The sequence below is a fragment of the Pecten maximus genome, chromosome 18 (assembly GCF_902652985.1).
Source record: "Pecten maximus chromosome 18, xPecMax1.1, whole genome shotgun sequence".
In the NCBI taxonomy this organism is placed as follows: domain Eukaryota; kingdom Metazoa; phylum Mollusca; class Bivalvia; order Pectinida; family Pectinidae; genus Pecten; species Pecten maximus.
Genome location: NC_047032.1, coordinates 7,996,888 through 8,015,033, shown reverse-complemented (window position 1 = coordinate 8,015,033; position 18,146 = coordinate 7,996,888). Strand labels below are relative to the sequence as shown.

General features: G+C 34.0%; 2 protein-coding genes across 6 annotated transcripts in view; one reads left to right on the top strand and one right to left on the bottom strand.

The window, feature by feature from the left end:
* Window positions 1-1,607: 1,607 nt before the first annotated feature.
* Window positions 1,608-17,411, top strand: LOC117316732 (17-beta-hydroxysteroid dehydrogenase type 6-like). Of its 2 annotated transcripts, XM_033871491.1 has the most exons (5): window positions 1,608-2,144; window positions 3,756-4,020; window positions 4,325-4,488; window positions 4,710-4,945; window positions 17,247-17,411. In XM_033871491.1, exons 1-4 carry the CDS (start codon window positions 1,820-1,822, stop codon window positions 4,934-4,936), a joined length of 981 nt encoding a protein of 326 aa, XP_033727382.1. In that variant the 5' UTR covers window positions 1,608-1,819; the 3' UTR covers window positions 4,937-4,945; window positions 17,247-17,411. The 2 variants fall into 2 exon arrangements, with proteins under 2 accessions (XP_033727382.1, XP_033727381.1); XM_033871490.1 differs by lacking the exon at window positions 17,247-17,411 and having other exon boundaries at window positions 4,710-5,166.
* Window positions 5,838-18,146, bottom strand: part of LOC117316731 (neural cell adhesion molecule 1-like) — a 57,661-nt gene continuing 45,352 nt past the window's right edge. For 2 of the 4 annotated variants that reach the window (XM_033871487.1, XM_033871486.1), the window contains exons 3-4: window positions 11,800-12,027; window positions 5,838-8,539 (exon numbers count right to left, since the gene is read on the bottom strand). In XM_033871487.1, coding sequence (XP_033727378.1) covers window positions 7,905-8,539; window positions 11,800-12,027 — 863 coding nt within the window. In that variant the 3' untranslated portion in view covers window positions 5,838-7,904. Of the gene's footprint in view, window positions 8,540-10,573; window positions 10,614-11,799; window positions 12,028-18,146 lie in introns of all 4 variants that reach the window. The other 2 variants (XM_033871488.1, XM_033871489.1) reach the window with 2 other exon arrangements.

The window sequence follows — 18,146 nt, the reverse complement described above, 5'->3', positions numbered from 1 at the left end:
ATATTACTTGACCGTTATTGACTAAACAAAACTTGCAACAAGATACCAAATTTACCCAAATATCATTGTTTTTTTACATCACTTTTAACATTTTCCATGATTTGAAATAGTATAACAAACCGATTCTATTCTATTCACAAAATCGCATCTTACGGAGACTTTAAACACTTCATACAGCATCGTTCTCACAATAAGTGATAGGTGTGTAGGTGCAAGTTGTGAAGTTGGCTTTAGGAGAGACATGAAAACCAAGAAATCTGCTAGAAACCTAAGACTTCCCCCGCACAATTAGTTGCTTGATATTTTAAAATCAGATGACTGTAACGTTACTTGTCAGTATCCAGTATATCGAAAACATTTCATTCGTGGATAGGAAAAGCATAAGACATACATGTTTGTAGCTAATCTACCATTGTTCCTTCACGGTACATCTTTATTCCTGAGTTCTGTTCACAAGCTCCAGAGAATCTCTTATTGTGTCCAGAAGACGTGAAACTATTTATAGTTCATGAGCTTGGCCCTGTCTAATGGTTACATTCTTGACACAGTAGGGCCTAGGTGACATCCCTTAACCCCCAATCAACAACGAAATTGTCATTTTTTCCAAAGCAGGGGAGACTTTCATTTTAGTTGGTTGTCAGTGAAGGTGTCAGCCCTTAGTGCTAATGAAACCAAGTAAAATATTTTATTTTAGTTCACTTCACAATATTTCAATGCAAAACAGATTTCCCCCTCTGCTCGTTTTTCTTTTAAAACTAACCCAACAATGTTGTCCAACAATTGTAATTACTTTGTACAAAACTCCTAATTATCATTTTAAGGTAATTTATTTCATATTGTTTTCAGGTGTTTTAAGCACATTATTACGAATGGACTGCAATAGGAAGTTGTATTTTTGACCTTCAGAAAATGTCGCATAATGTAAATAGATAGAGGATATCTAACAGTGTCTTCAGTAATACCAAATATATTTCACGAGTGGGGCTAATATTTTGATATTTTTCACGAGTGCGCAGCACGAGTGAAAAATATCAAAATATTAGCCACACGAGTTTCCCCTGTCCAGGTGCTGACATATATGTCGGGCTTTCTGATTGGTCAATTATTTTGGTATTTTCTAATCATTACTTTGATTGGTCAAATCAGCAAAAGTGATATTTTTCACTAGTGAAAAATATCACTTTTATAGAATGAATAATTTTTGATATTTCACTGGTAAAAATGTAATAAAGCATGTTCTTACTTAAAATCAATTTTTGTATCTCCTTTTCCTCATTTGTTGAAAATTGAAACTTCTTGCTTTTCACTTACGACATCAAACACTTTATTTTCAGCGTGATCATGTTATGTTTTTATAGCATTTCATCCGATTTTTTTTTTTTTCAATTTTATTTTTGGCACAAAAAGGCGCTATATTCTTGAGTATGTTCATGTTTGGAATTAACTGCCTATCTTTAAACGAAGGACTTCAGAGGCTACCAATAACACATACAAGTGTATTATAACACCATTGATATGTCTTTACCTGGGGTAAGAATGTCTCCAAAGGGGGGCCTCAGGGATAGCCCTTAGGAGTAACTCTAACCGTAGAGTCCCCAAGCTCTAGGTTGATTCAATACCTCTGTCACAAAGGTATGCTTCATTCGTAACAAGTCGATCGCTTTTCCTTGAAATTTCTCATTAGTTCATAGTAAGCCGACTTTCCTTTCATCAAGACATTTAAACTGTTTCTATAGAAACGCAGCATCAACAGGCGAGAGACGAAATTATCACTGAGAAATAATTGATAGCTTCAACCATTTTATTTTACAGGTACACAATGCTAGAGTTTGTCAGCTTCACGTTGCTGTTTGTGGCGCTGCTTATTCTCATACAACGACAAATTCGTAGTTTGAAAATCAAGGTGCAACATGATTGTTACGTCATGATAACAGGGTGTGACTCGGGTTTCGGTAACTTGCTGGCGAAACGACTGGACAGTCTAGGAATTAGTGTATTTGCTGGGTGTTTAACGAAACAAGGAGGGAAGGATCTAAGGAAGTCTACTTCTGATCGAGTTGTTATCATTGACCTTGATGTCACCAACCACGAAAGCGTCGCTAACGCTTATGGAGAAGTGAGGAGCAGACTTCCCGGTGGAAGAGGTAAGTTGTGTCGGGGTTTTAAGGATTAACTATGGATGTAGCTATAACACATCAAAATAAATGATAATACTCTGAATGAACCACGAAGCGGGTGGTTTAAAATGAGAGCTACACTCCGGTTGTGTGTATTATGGTTATATAACAATGATATATCAAAGTTTACCCTTATAATATAATCTACTCTACTCATATGGTAATAGACTTTTATTTTCTCTGAGAAATCATCAACCAGTCAAAGGCAACGTTGTACATGTTTACGTTATGAAATGATAACACAATTTTTCAAGTAAAAATTGCTTGTTACACAGTCAAGATAAAAAAAATTCTAATACAATAATGTTTCTTTTAACTCCTTTTCACTGCAATCCCAGTTTACAAGACATTAAAGCGACCAGTCGGTGGGTCGGCATCCATCATTTACATGTATCGCATAGAAAACCTTATACCGTGACAGATTTACAACCCAATAACGTAAATATTTTTATCTAAATGATTGAGACAATGAGCTAAATATAGATTAATATTCCTGCATACGATGCAAGCATTCGCCACTTATGACATGAAAATGCATGCGTAAGATGAATGTGCGATTATAAGAGATTCAATTGTATAATCGAAAAAAATTCCTTTCGTCATTAGAGTTTCCTCCCTTGTCATCATAGTTTCGTTTTCGTAATATTTGCAATAAATGGCGATATGACTATTAAGGGTAAAATCAAAAATCGAAATTGTAGCTCATCAAAAACAATATTTTGCTAGAACATAGAAGATTGTTTTCATCGAACTATATAATACTGACACCTAAAACATTGTGGCATGACATGTTCTTAGTTTTCCTATTTTCTGTAGAAATGTTCAACATTATAACATAAAATACCTTTGTGTTATGTAAGTCATGTTTATGGCAGCATGCAGCCAATCTTGTTTTTCATTAAATACTTAACTAGGAGAATCAATACTGTCGAAAATTCAAATGTACATTTCCCAACGAGAAGGCACTTTAAAGCAATTCCGGTTTACTTTTCTTGTCATGTGTAGAAGGATGGACATGTTACCTACATGCTGAGTTAAAACGAAGATAGTTATGCAGTCATTAGGCATGAAACTGTTTCTTTTGTGGTGTTCCATGTTACTTAGATTCCAAACAATGCACTCTGGTGATACATATACAATGATCTGGATATTTTGCGAAATCATTCGAAAAATAATAAGTGTATTTTTATTTTTTTCCGAGCTTAAACCCATTGCAACAGTCAATGTGATCAAAAAATGTACACGAAATATATAAAGACAGACTTTAATTGTTTTGGTGGAGGAAACACATTTTGTTTCGTCTATCCCCTAAGCAGATATTGCGACTCATGCAGTTAGGATACCGCGGGTCTTCTTGACTCTTTTATTTTCAATAACCATACAGCTTCTGAAGAAGCTCCTACGATCTGCCCATAAATAGTCGCCTCTTTCAGCTTGCAGTTGTGTGTAGTATGCAAATTATTTCTCCGGCCCTGGACAGATGATATTGATATGCACCATTAAGTGTGATAATCGGAAATATGTCTTGTTGTCCTAGTTTAAATATATATTTTGTGTCTTTTTATGTATATGTTACAGGGCTATGGGGACTCGTAAACAACGCCGGTATATTTGGGCATAGTTGTTACGTTGCATTTGATTGGTTAAACATCGACGAATACAAATCCGTGATGGGTGTTAACCTGTATGGAGCTATAGAAGTAACGAGAGTATTTTTGCCCTTGGTCAGGATAGAGAAAGGCCGTATTGTTAATACAACCAGCGTGTCGGGTAGGGTTGCTATCGGCGGTGCACCGTACGTCTGTTCAAAGTTCGCAGCGGAGGGATTCGCCGATACTTTGAGGTAAAACTTTCCTTTTAGGAATACGCACATACAGTACTAACGAAACCATAAATTTAACTCAAAATCGAGGGGAAAATACGTAAAAGAATTATAGATTTACACGGAGACTTTTCAAACTATTTAACATATAAATATTAATTCTTCTTAAATCAATGAATTATCAAAACAAGAAACAAAACAAAAATTTACAAAATTGCCGAGGTACATTGCTAAGGTTAGGTTTTGCGTTTGAAGAATAACCTAAAAATAACGTTACTTGAACTAATTTCATTTTTGCTCTACTATATTGTATAACATTATGCAGGACCGAGCTGTGGAAATCGGGGATATCCGTTCATATAATAGAACCAAGTGGGTACAAAACAAACTTCTGCTCTGGGGAGGCTATCATAGAGGATATCTGGAAACAGTATCGGAGCCTAGACGAAGATATACGACAATACTATGGAGAAGACTTTGTTCGAAGATGTATGTATTCATACCATTTTTGTATTGATAATTATTTTGCATTCCCTACTTACTCCACGGTTTTGATATCAATTTAGGCCTAACTCAAACATGTGTACTTAATGAAGTGTCTACAAAGTAATTGTTTGAAAGATACATATCCGCTTTCATTGTGTGTTTATCTTAAGACGTCTCCATTGGACATGATATGTATACATTCTTTTCATTTTTGTTATTTTAAGTAACAACTAGTTTGGATTTCGATGGCAATATGTCTTCAAACCTTGATCAAGTGATAAATGCCTATACGCATGCGCTAACTGCCCGCTTTCCAAAGGCCCGTTACGTGGTAGGCTGGGACGCAAACACCTTGTATCGATTTTTGTGGACAGTTCCAGAATGGCTGTGTTCATTCCTTCTAAGCAGATCCTGGCCAACCCCCCGCGGAGTTCATCTTCATCACAAGTAATTACACTTGGTGAGAAATATGTGTTGTGACTTCCGGTTAAGATAAATATAGAACCAGCATAGTGTCTTACTATTATGATGGATATCAATAAGCTTCTTGATTCGGGCGATGGATGAACATGACAAGATATACGTATTTATTGTGGACACAAATACCAGTGTAAAGATAGAATTATATACATTTCAATAGGTTGTCATGATTACTGATATCATTAAGAACCAGTTTCAATATTAAGAAGCACCCATGTACCGTAGGTGTTAATAAATACATTTCTTTATTACTAATGGTGTCTATGTGTGGCTTTAAGGCACTGACAAATATAACATTAACTAAAATCAACATACAATCCGACTCTTAACCTTTTATATCAATTGTTAATTTACCAAATTTATATCACTTAAAATATGAAAATAAAACATGGAAACCATGTAATGACATTTTCGAATACCTAAAAACTATTTTAAATGTACAAATGGGGCCTTTATATATTGATTTTGATTATAAGTACTGTAGGCCTTGTTGCTTTTATCCTTTATTGGCTTTTGTCATAATATGTGAAGGAGCTCAATGCAATTTGACGTTGATTTGAAGGGTGTGCATAGTTTCCTTTAACAATATACACTCCTATATTTGTCTTTTGTCAATTTCCTTGAGAACATCGTCTTGTCATCGTCATTTTATGAAATGAAATAATTTAAACATATATCGATATTATAAAACCATTAAATAATCCTTTATTTAAACATCGATCACAGACAATAGTGTGGAAAACTAGCCTCCTTATTTCAAAGTCCTTTTTCAGTTTGATGTTTTCTTTGGTCCACAGTATACTATATGTATTTTCCCGAATTGTTATTTTGTTTTTATCCCTACGGCACTAAACAAACAAACACACGTAACAGTAATTGTATAATAATTTATTATTTGTTTCTACATCCATCAACACTTGACCTGAGGTTTTCTTATATTGCTTTTCAAACTTATTTAACCAATACTTTATAAATAATAACTAACTCGTTTTCTAGTATATACAAAATAACTCCTATAGCCATATACACATATGTACAAGTAATATTATTATTTATTCTAAAAGTATTCACAAAAATCTACATGGAGTAATTCATTCATCAAAATATTTTTTTCTGATTTCTCTATATGATTCTCTACATCGTTATGTCATTATCATGTCATATGACATACATGTATCGCGTTAAACCGTGCTAAATATCGAATGTTAAGGCATATATCAAGTGAATATTTTTTACATAATGTAGGAGATATAAGTGTGAGGGATGTTCTTTATGAACCGATCTTGTGAAAATTATAATTATAAGTCTACTCCAATGCTCTACCCCACATTCAATACATATTGTAAAGGTATGGAAGTATGACTTTAGTTTTGACAATGTCGTCATCGTCTTCTAAACACAGCGGAAACATAACAATAAATTATTATTGATGTAGTGAATGGTGTGGCATATTTCATCAGCATCCAATCGAAAATAACAATGCAATGGTATTTTCTATTGTTATTTTGTAATGTCAGTGATTTGAACAGCTACCTGGCAATTTCCAATTATGAAAAAGAAAGTACAAATTTAAGGTTGAAATTGTGTCTTAATACACAATTAAACTTACAGTGAATAATTCTTAAACAGACGTATTTAATAAACACTTTCGATCACCAACTATGCCTTACCAGTAGACTAGGATTTCTTATGATCAGTTCTCAATTCTGGTAAAGTTAACTGCCTTAGTGCATACCGAAAAAGATAAATCCTTGTATCATTAAACCATGTAAAGTGTGAAAAATACATAAACAATATAAATGCATTGTAGTATGGATAGACTAAAAGGGGGTGGGGGGGGGGGGGATCCACTTTACGACTTATACTGCAATACAGTTTGATTCATTTTCGCGAAGTAAATTTTAGAGTAAACTTTATATGTCCTACTATCGTTACATGTAGCTATTTTATCTAATGGCTAAAATCATCATGTAATTTATCTTTCTGCTGTCCAGTTAAATTCTACGTTTCTGCAATATAGAAAAAAACACATCACAGCTGGGTTTATTTTCGTATATATTTTTTCAGTCACAAACGATTATGAAAGAAAAATTATAACTTCAAAGTATTGCTTCATGCTGTTCCCATGTGTTCCTGTAGGATTTACGACTGCTGTTTATATCAAACGCAATCAGCACTCAGACATGTCTGATGTACATTTTGAATGATGAAACATCAAAATACATTCAAAAGAATTAACTCTGAGCTCATTGACGTCCATAAATCCATATTAATTCGAACAACAAAAATGAATGTTGATGATGGTAAGTATAAAGCTGTATTATCACTAGTCAAACCACGATTTCGTTTGATCATAATGTGTCAGATGATAGTAACAGGGGGACCAAACGAATCAAGGCTTGTGTTAAATAATTATATGACCTTTTTAAAAAAATTTTACTCATGACATGGTGCATGTTAGCGAAGACTAAATACTTTAACTGTGAGATATTATATAGACTGTCTACGATTTTAAGCAATATAATATCACCAATATGGCGACAAATACTGTTCGAATAAGGAAATTAAAAAAAAAGTTCAGATAATGTAATTCGATAAAATGTGTAAGTGCTAAATTTATTATCTTGAACCACAAGTTGTGTTGCAGAAATAGAAGAACTGACTTGATTTGTCCATATCTAAATGACTCCATCGAGAAACATGCAAAATCAGAAAAAAAAATCATCTGAAGTATGCGTATATATATACTGACTGCATTACAATGCTGTTAAATCCTGAACAATATGTTTGATCTGAACAGATTAAAATCTTCCTGTGAGTTGCGGATCTCGTTAAATTGCATAGAATCCCTTTGTGTTGCTCTATATGTCATACTATGTGCAAACTCTTTTGACAAATATAGCAGAACAATTGGTCAGACGTAGTTCTATTCAGTGGAGTCATTCCTGTTTTAATAGAAATCGTATTAATATGTATAAAAGTTGGGCTATAATAATAGAGAAAACAAACACGTGCGGAGCAACGTCCGTAAATAAAGCTAGCGATGTTGACCCTGACAACATCAAACAAATATCCGACCAGTCTATTCTTTCAAGATGAGATGCTATACCAAGTTCAGACGTTTTATCACATGAGTTACCTCCCGTTGTAGAGTTTGTTTCCTGTTCGGATTTGAAGGAGGAGTCAATGCTGTGGTCGGGAGGTGTTTCTGTGCATATTCTGTTACACATATGAGAATCATCATTCGGAAGTATTTTCTTGTTGGCGTTTTCATCCTTGGTGAACGTTAAAGGCCGAGTTGTAGTAAAACATGACAAATCGGCATGTCCTTTACTCCGAACAAGGTTTTTATTTTCGAATACCAGGTTTGGTATCATGATTCCCCCATTTAAACTTTCAGGGAGGTCATTGTTATAATGGGGGTCATTTCCATAGTAAACATCACTCTCTGGTTGTGAAGTAGTGTCAGTTTCAGTATCGAAATCGGTATCCGCATCATTTAAGGAATCATCAGACAAGAATACGTCATCTTCATCGGAACAGTCGTCGAAGCTATCACTAATCCCATCGAAATCTAAAACATGTCGATAAATATGTATTAGAGTTTAATTTGGGACCAAGGCATTTATGAGCATAATAGTATTGTAGACAAATAGACAAATAGTACTGTATAGTACAAACGTTGTATCGCAATGGAACACAATCGTGAATTAGATTAGTCTAGGGCATTAATGCGTTTAATATCAGCTGGTCGAATATTAAGAGCATGCCTTTCATATCATCAATATGTAAATGATAATAAACTTCATTCAAAATTGAAATAAAAGTATAGATTATTATCTTTTACTTGATAAAAGAGTGACATTATTTTCAAAATAACATAATAAGTGCGTGTGGTTATATTAATGACACATTGCTGATGTATGGCACATCCCGAGACTACATATGTACATGCTTATACTAGGCAGATTCTGAAGGCTTATGATATTGGCCAAGACTATCTTTGTGGGTTCGAGTATGATATTTACTGATACTGAATGCACATTATAATATTGGGAAGGGTTATTAATTTAGAATCGAGTATGATATTTACTAATACTGAAGGCTGGTTCTGATATTGGCCAGGCTTATCAGTGTGGAATCGAGTAAAATATGCGTATTATGATACTGGCCAGGGTGATCAGTGTGAAATCGTCTATCATATTTACTAATGGCTGAATGCTGATCATAATATCGGCCAGGGTTATCAATGTTGAATCGAGTCTCAAATTTACTGATTATGAAGGCTGAATATGATATTTGCATGGGTCGTCATTGTAGAATCAAGTACAATATTCCAAATAGCGCATTTCATGCATTTCCTGGCAAAAAAATATAATATATATGAATAAATGTTATTAATACATTTGTTAAATGAATAAACTGCAACGAAAGAAAAGTTTTCTAATTTTGAAATAACCGATATATTAGTTAAAACAATAATTCAGTCCTTTGTCAACAAACTTTATAAGTGCCATGGAAACTGTTTATTATAAATGTCGGCAATCAAAGGAAGCCCCTGCATGCATTTTAATGCAGTGGTAATGAAAATGCAGTATGTTAATTAAAAGCTAAATCGCACCCTACATAAAAAAATGTATTCTCTTAAGCTGTAAATTTACTGGACACTTAGAAATGGGAATATCTTAGTTCCAACAGATCAATATTGATTTTCAGAGCGGATCCCTAAAGACAACTTTTTTTCTTGTTAGAAGATCATAGATAGCTCGTCACCTCGAAATAGAGCAATAATATAATATGATATAATATGATATAATATAATGCGCCATTACAGATACTCAAAAGTCAATGTAATACGTATCCTTCCTGAAACATTGTAGAAGAGAAAATCCTCATCATATGGTCTCATAAATAGCTGATTTGATAGTCCGTCATATATCCACCTCATCGTGCTTGAAATATCTCTAGACGTACCGATACTTAATTTGTAGCATGTAGATATTACATGTCTTATATTTTCAGATAATGCTCCTTTAAGGATATCTACAAACAAACTAAATCATTCGAGCTTTTATTCATCAAATCATTCTATATGAACAGTATGTCGTCCTGACCCTTTTACGTTCATTTCACACGGCTCAGCACAAGTAATGACTCAAAGCGGAAACGACATTGCGCATGTCTGACACTGTAACATATGTTCGTGATAAACATTTATAGTGTCTTATCCTTTCCATGTGTATCGCTTTAACACCCAGAATGACATTTTTACAAAGACATATGTCTATGTGTGATAGCATTTTAACGTAAGCTTAAGCCAAGCAGATCTATTCGGCTGTTAGGGTGCTACGATCGTCTCGTTTGAAACATGGCGTCCGGGACATTGACAGAGACGGTAACATCGTCGAAGCTAGCAAAGCGCGACATTTGTATATATTTCGGCTTATTGCAGTAACATATAATTTGCTATTACGCGTACATGTGTAGCATCACAGCAATTGGTGGTATTTGTTTATTTAAATGAAGTGATGACATTTAATCAAAGCAGCGTTTTAATAGAACAATCAAAACAATGCCATGATTAACGAAAACAGGTTACTATATCTACCTACGAACTATACGTTATTTCCCCATACCAAGATCATTCTCTAAAACGAAATAAAAACAAAAACAAATATCAGTTTTCCATAACATGGCGTTAAGCGATTTGCAATAGATGTAAAATACGTTTTAAAAAAGCAAAATATTAAACATTAATTGGTGAAATAAGTAACACTCTTCGTGAATATAGGTTACACTTCAGTGTAGTATATTTAGTATGTTATAATATAAGAAATTAGGCAACGATTTCTGTAATACGTATTTTACTGTTAAACCTTAACTACACAATTATGACGTTAAGATGAGGTCGATATATGTTTTTTTTTATTAACACGAGGAAAATATCGATCGAGGACGAAATCAAAAGGATGTAATAGTATCATTAAAACCAATGAATGTACGTAACACTTGTTATTATAAAGACTGAAATTGTTTTCTTTGATTATTAAATAAGTTTTAAACATTATGCGTTATTGCTTGCCTTGTTTCAAAAGCATGCAAGATATTTGACACTGTTGTACAATATCAAAGGGGAGTAATTTAAAGTAAATCTATTATTATAATTACCCGGTTAACCAGCATTGTTTACCAGCTTTTGCCACGTGACATTATTTTAGCCAATCAAAAAATCAGAAGAAGTAATTTGCTAATAGATTATTTTATTGTATTATCACTTAAACATACAGCATTTAAACTCTTATGTCAAGAATAAGTCTGTACTATACACATGTATGTCTTCAAGAATAAAAATATATATAATTTAGAACACCAGATAATCATTTTGATTCGTTCGAAAATGTCATGTTATTTAATGAGATCTTCTACCATTTCCATGCGCTCTTGTATAGTGAAAAATCCGAGAAATTATTGAATGCCTGTTGTCAGTGTGAAGAGCACTGAAATGTTTGATGGTCGGTAGAGGGATTTTAACGCAAATTGAAATAATAATATGAGAATGTTTCAGAAGCTTGTTATTATGTGATTTTTTGTCTTTCATCTTTTCTCGCAAAGTGAAAATGACAGGTAAAGAAAAGAATCATTCTATTGTACAATAGAGGGAGTGTTAATTATTAACAACAACCAATTTAAACCTTTTGTGGTTTTTGTCACATGACTTCATCAGATATACAACAATTTTAATATTTTCGTGATTTTTTATACAGTTATTTACTACAGGTAGTATCAAGCAATTTTCGCAGAAAAATGTTAAGCATATAAACCAGTATAACAAACCTTTGGAGTTCATGCCATTTACGAAAGCCCAGCTCCCCAGAAACTCTGGCCACTCGCGATTTTTCCACGTCAGCCCATAGTACAAGTGTGTAAGGGGGGACTCTGGTGACCGTTTTGTCTCCTCTGCTTCCGCTTCTTCTTCTGCAACCTTTTCTGTGATTGGTGGAAACATGGAGCGCTTGTGTGCTGTCGCCCGACTTGAGGACTTTTTAGAACTCCTGGACTTGGCTGGAAATACAGACAATTGATCGTACGTGAAATCCATTTCAAAATGTATGTTTCAATTACGGAAATGAAATATTACGCAGTAATGAAGTATCAATCAATTAATAAATTACAAGCTAGTCAAATCGATCAAACTACAGTGTTAATGGTTATAACAGTAGTATATATGTTTAACTAAATTATATTAAATTATATAAACTCTAATTTATCATTTTTACATTGTTAAGCATTTTCAATAATCATTGATATTTCATGATATATTATTAACTATTACAAATCAACAGATTAAAATGTTATGAAAAAACTCTAAAATAGGAGAGTGAACGAATATTGATGCAGCACAAAATATGCCAACAAAATCTTAATAAGTGCAATATGATATGTTACATGCTTTTACTGAAGTTCCATCAATGTGCAAACAGGGCATTTTTGTAAAACATTACTCCTACACGTCTTAATTTCAAACATTTTAAAAGCGATAATGGTTGACGCGAACAAAATAAAGGCTCAAAATGAACAAACTGACAGAGTGATTGAAGGAATCAGCCATTAATGACATCATTGGAGATAATCTCTCTCTCTCTCTCAAATCATGTAACAAATCAAATATAATTCATGCATATATCAATTTCTATTACTGTGGGAGGTATGACGATTAAAAATTGAGGAGAATCCAGTGTCGTTGTAAATCACTCAATACTACCCCTATTCTTCTACGAACCGTAACGCCCAATAATAATCTATTTAGTATCAGAATCAGCATGGCAATTTCATTAAAAGATAAAAGTGTACTGATAAACACATTTTAGCATTGAGTACCACAACCACAGCAGACTGTTTTCGGTTTGAAATGGAGACAGTAATCGGTTTAATTATCACAAGTCTTGTAAAAACCGATTTGAATAAATGCGCGTTGGCGACGGGAGTATCATATTTATTGTCGAGAACGTATGGCACCTCACACAAGGACTTGTTTATTTAGGCAGGCACCCCGACACAATGTCGGTGAAAAGCTACCGAAATAACTGCGATTAGGAGATAATTCGATGATTCATTAAAGATATTATCACCCGTAACTGATTAACTGGATATAATAGCAAAACAATTGAAATAACAGTACAGTAACAGTTAATGATGAACAATTCTGCGCTGACGATGATGTTGATGTGCGATTGATATGTGATGCTAGGAGGAAAAGCAGAGCACAGATGTTGATTTTAAAATTGTGAAATTAGACATCCAGAGACAAAATAAAAAAAAAAAAAATGTATTTACATTTAGTTTAAACATGTTTTATAGTGTATTTTAAGGTTCTAATATGTGGGGCGAAAATCCATGCAGGAAGGAACCTTATATGCGTAGGCAACGACTTTATTAGTTAAAGTGAAAAAGTATGGGGTCACCTGCCCGACCACGTGGGTTTTCCCCGGGTACTCTGGTTTCCTCCTACAGTAAGAAGACCCTTCGCGCGCTTCCATCCGGGCCAACAAGCGTGATTCATAAAAGTTGATATAACTTAATTCGCAATTGTTGTAAAATAAATAAAGTTTACATTTATTAGATAATAGCACACCTCCTAAAACTGTGGATGATGTAAAAGGCTACTTATTTGCGAAATGAAACCTTTAACATCAAGCACAATTTTATGCCCTGGATTTTTTTATAGAATCCGCACTTAAAACTTGTACATGTACTTTTGCAGTTTCATAGTTTTAGATCGATTTAATCTCTTGGCATAACAGCAATATTTTCTCCGAGAAAAAATCAATCAGACTCTTATAGATTCTCAGTTAATGACATAAAGTATGGGCGTAGGTCCTTTAGCCACTATACGCTGACGGCGAAAGGCCAATTTACGCTTGGTCTTTTAATCGGCACGATCTTGGTCTTAATTTGGAAGCAATTAGCTCTACTGATTGAGCTTAAAGAGCATAAATTGCAAAGCCAATGTGATAATCGATATCAATTCAGCTGTACCTGAGCAAAACCGTGGGTCGACATCTGCAAAGCACTGAATATCACGCATTTATGAAATATATATTATAACGATAAACACATTTTGGTATAAATTAAATAACGTTGTCTGGAATCTATACTGTTGTTGAGAGGTAAACTGTATATCCATTCTAACGATATATTAATACATATATAGACTAGTATATGCATCTTGATATCTAGGCTATGAGTGTCCCGTTTGTCAAGTGGATCCCTCCTGTGAGAGGGCCGCTCAATGTGTTTTTTTCCCTTTTTTTTTCTTGGGCAATAAAATTATTTGAACCTCAATAGAATGCTGTTTTTTTATTGTTAAACAAAACTGTAATGTTTTATTTCAGAGATATTTTCATCATCATCATCTGTATTTCTCTTATAATTTATTTACAATAGTACCGCTAGAATAATGGTGCTTCCTTCTCGTGTAGGACGAAGACGAAGTCACATCTTAAGAGTAAAGTGTATTTTAGCATGATGGTTTGATATACCGACCGAAAAGAAGGTACAACTTGTACACTGTACCATCATCAACGACGCAAGAAATTTTCTTTAGAGCTGTTTTCAATATCCATTAATGATCAGGACCCAGTTGCCAAGGGAGGATTAGCTTAATCGCTTGAGATTAGTGAAAATCCCATTTCTCCTTTACTTCAAAACCTACGTATGTGCTATCCTTAATATAGAAAAGTAAGAAGATGCGGAGAGGTGTTATAGTTTCATGGCATTCTGTCAAGTTAGTTTTACCAAAACAGATTTCATCAGGATTCTTAAATTGTTATTAAACAGCTATATCAGCCTAATCATCTTCTTAACAACTGGGCCCAGATTGTGAAGTACAAAATCTGATCAAAGATGACCAGTACAGAACAGTACAAAACACGAAATATCTTTAAAAAAAAAGCGGGGCCGCGGTGGCCGAGTGGTTAAGGTGTCCCGACACTTTATCACTAGCCCTCCACCTCTGGGTTGCGAGTTCGAAACCTACGTGGGACAGTTGCCAGGTACTGACCGTAGGCCGGTGGTTTTTCTCCGGGTACTCCGGCTTTCCTCCACCTCCAAAACCTGGCACGTCCTTAAATGACCCTGGCTGTTAATAGGACGTTAAACAAAAACAAACCAAACTTAAAAAAAAAAAAAGATAAACGGCATAGTTTAAATGCTGGTGTGTATTGAACGAACTAATGTGTTTCAGCACAGATAACAAAGTGATATCAGTTTGAATCATTTTGGTGATAATACAATGCGCATATGTTCTGTATGTGTATGCAGAGAAATGAAATGAGGGGTGAATGAGTACCGTATTATGATATACAGTTTATAAGTGTTTGGACAATCTAAGTCCGTCATTTAACGATGTCGGAATAGTTACGTTGTCCTGTTTTCTTGAAACGACGAAACTTGTACAGCATTTAGAATGATAATTTGTGTTGACTTAACCTTATTTTGCACGCATGGAACACGTTTACATAATGTCCGAATATGTGTTCAATAACCATACGTGCATAACCATAGTCCATTGGGCAAAGCAATACCTTTCCTGTGGGAAGGGCTGTAAAAGAAAGAAATCAAGACCAAAAACCTGAGATCAACCTTGTATTTAAGTCGCGTTACCGTAACACGACGTTTTTGGATGATCATTGCGATAATGGGTAATGTTTTCATGACGGTATGCGTAGGTAAAATACATTTATATATAAAAATACAGTTGTAGTTATAAAAGTTCCGGTAAAGTCGAATTGGATTTAATATAAATGAATCTTTCAACTGTACCGGTGGTCATAACATCGCACGACATGTGTTCTAGAGTTAAATTAAAAGTTGGAATTATAACGATTATCATTATACTCAGATAGGGGTTGATTGACGAGGATTAATGTCCTTGCTCCGGTTATAGCCGAGCCTAGGACACTCTCTCAGACAGGGGTCAGAGTTCAGAAGCTTAACTACCAGGGAACTGTGTTCATGTGGCAACCCAGGCAAGCCAGGAAAACCACACTTGGTCTCGTTTGGAGACGTTAATCCCACTATTTAGCAGCCTTGGATATATAGGGCAAAACATTCGTGACAGCGTTGGTGTGCAAACCTAATGATTTAAAAATACATTAATTTACTAATTTCATTGAAGATCAGACAAAGGGTACATGAATGTACATATATACTATCAAAATCTTTGCATTTGAAAATTAGATTTCTGTGTCTATCTGCGTTCAGAAAGCTGTGATTCATTATATGCAATAACATTCCTAAGCATACGTATAGTAACGTTCATCTAACGTTTGAAAGCAAACGATTTCCTTAAAAGTATTGATTCATTTCTGCATCTTACCTACTGTCATGTAGTGAGGAAAATTCCAATATTCCGAATTTTGTACTCTATGCGCATATATAACTCCGGACCTGTTCTTTTGGTTAATGTTTTATAATTCATTTTAAGATTAACAGTAACAAATATGTAAATCAGACTTCACCCTGGTTTCCGGTTGTAAGTAGTCCTTTATAGGAATGGCACCAAAGGGAGGATGGTGGGCTAGATCAGACCACAGAAAAAAAATGTTACTATTCCCAAATTTTAAATCATATTTAAATGAGCAATTTAAATATGTAAATGAGATATTATCTCAAATTTTCACTATTCGCTCATTCACTACATGTACGTTTAACAATAGATGATATAGGCGCTTATTTTACTTTTCTTAATTGAGAAAGTATCAGATTATTTTTTCTGCAAGTTTCATGCAATTTGTGCTGAAATACACAAACACATATTTGAAAAAAAGTTTTTCTCGTTGTGTATAATTGTTATACTGGAATGAGTTAAATTATAAGTCTATGTTGTATTGTGTTTCGGCATATCATCGTGATAACATATCTTATATAAGATAATACATTTTAAGGGATAGGAGATCTAACAATGCTATATAGTTTACATTCAGCACGTATCTGAATATAGCTGTTAGATTGTCTGACATGTGTAAAAGAGCTTTCAGATACCCCCTTTCCTCGTGGAATCAGTTGAAATTAACCTTTACCTGAAATGATTTTACATGTACGTCTAACTGCAAAAAAAGCAAATACGTGTACTTGAGACATATTTAAAAATATAATCTGTTTAGTATAAAAAAGATCATCTGAATTGTATAAAATAAATATGTATTGGAAAAGGGAATGGCAGGAGAGATAAACAGAAGAAAATTAGGAGAACTTAAAAAATTATTTGCTCTATTTTGAAGGTACAATACCAAATAGACTGATTGATCAAGACAAGAGAGGTGGAGGACGCCAAACCGGAATCAAGTTAATAATCATTTAGTAGAGTAAAGTTACAAAAAATATTATTGAATTATTCTATTTTTTTCTTTTAATTTAAGTTTCCTATGTTTAGGACTTCACGTTTTTGTATCAAAGCTCATTTTAAACTTATCGAAACAGTTTTAAGTCTATATTAAGTTTTCAAGGCTATATTATTATATATATCTGGATTCTTTTTTATTTGATAACTAATTTTGAAATTATTTGGATTTATTTTCATTTTCCCATATTTTGTGTAAACCGTTGGATATCAAAACTAAGTTTTGTGTGCTATTTAGAATTTGCTTCAACCTCTCACATTACATATATCTTGCAAATTTTGTATATAAAATGCATAAATTTGGCATTGATCTTTTATGTCCTGAATGCTCTAAAATGTTAGCGTAAGCATTTTGCAATTCTGACAACCACCAGGGAGCTTTGTTACATCAGGTGTACCATTTTGACTTGTTTCTGATACTGATGGTTCCTGCGGGGCGAGCTGAAATTTCTTCCAAAGAAACAGGTCTTCGGATTTTTCTTTGTCCCACTTTAACCGACCGATTGATTGCGTTCCCTACCACGTAATGACTAGCTGCATGTATATCAATTAGTGGGTTTGACTAGAACCATCTCCTAGGGACAGCATTCATAGTTTGTGTATAAATAAGCTCATATAAATAACAGAGTTTTTTCTTTCTTTGTTTTGTTTTGTTTGTATGGGGTTTTTTGTTTTTTGATTGTGTTTTTTTGTTGTTGATGAAAACTGATGTGCACGCAACTGCGTATTTGCGTATAGGCAGCTACGCGCCTTAATACGACTGCATTTCAATCAGGAATAT

What these genes read in the sequence shown, in the direction of transcription:
- LOC117316732 (XM_033871491.1), top strand. Translation starts at nt 1,820, where the DNA reads ATGCTAGAGTTTGTCAGCTTCACGTTGCTGTTTGTGGCGCTGCTTATT. An exon ending in CAGACTTCCCGGTGGAAGAG is followed by an intron (nt 2,145 to 3,755) that starts GTAAGTTGTGTC and finishes TATATGTTACAG; the next exon opens with GGCTATGGGGACTCGTAAAC. An exon ending in AGAAGACTTTGTTCGAAGAT is followed by an intron (nt 4,489 to 4,709) that starts GTATGTATTCAT and finishes TGTTATTTTAAG; the next exon opens with TAACAACTAGTTTGGATTTC.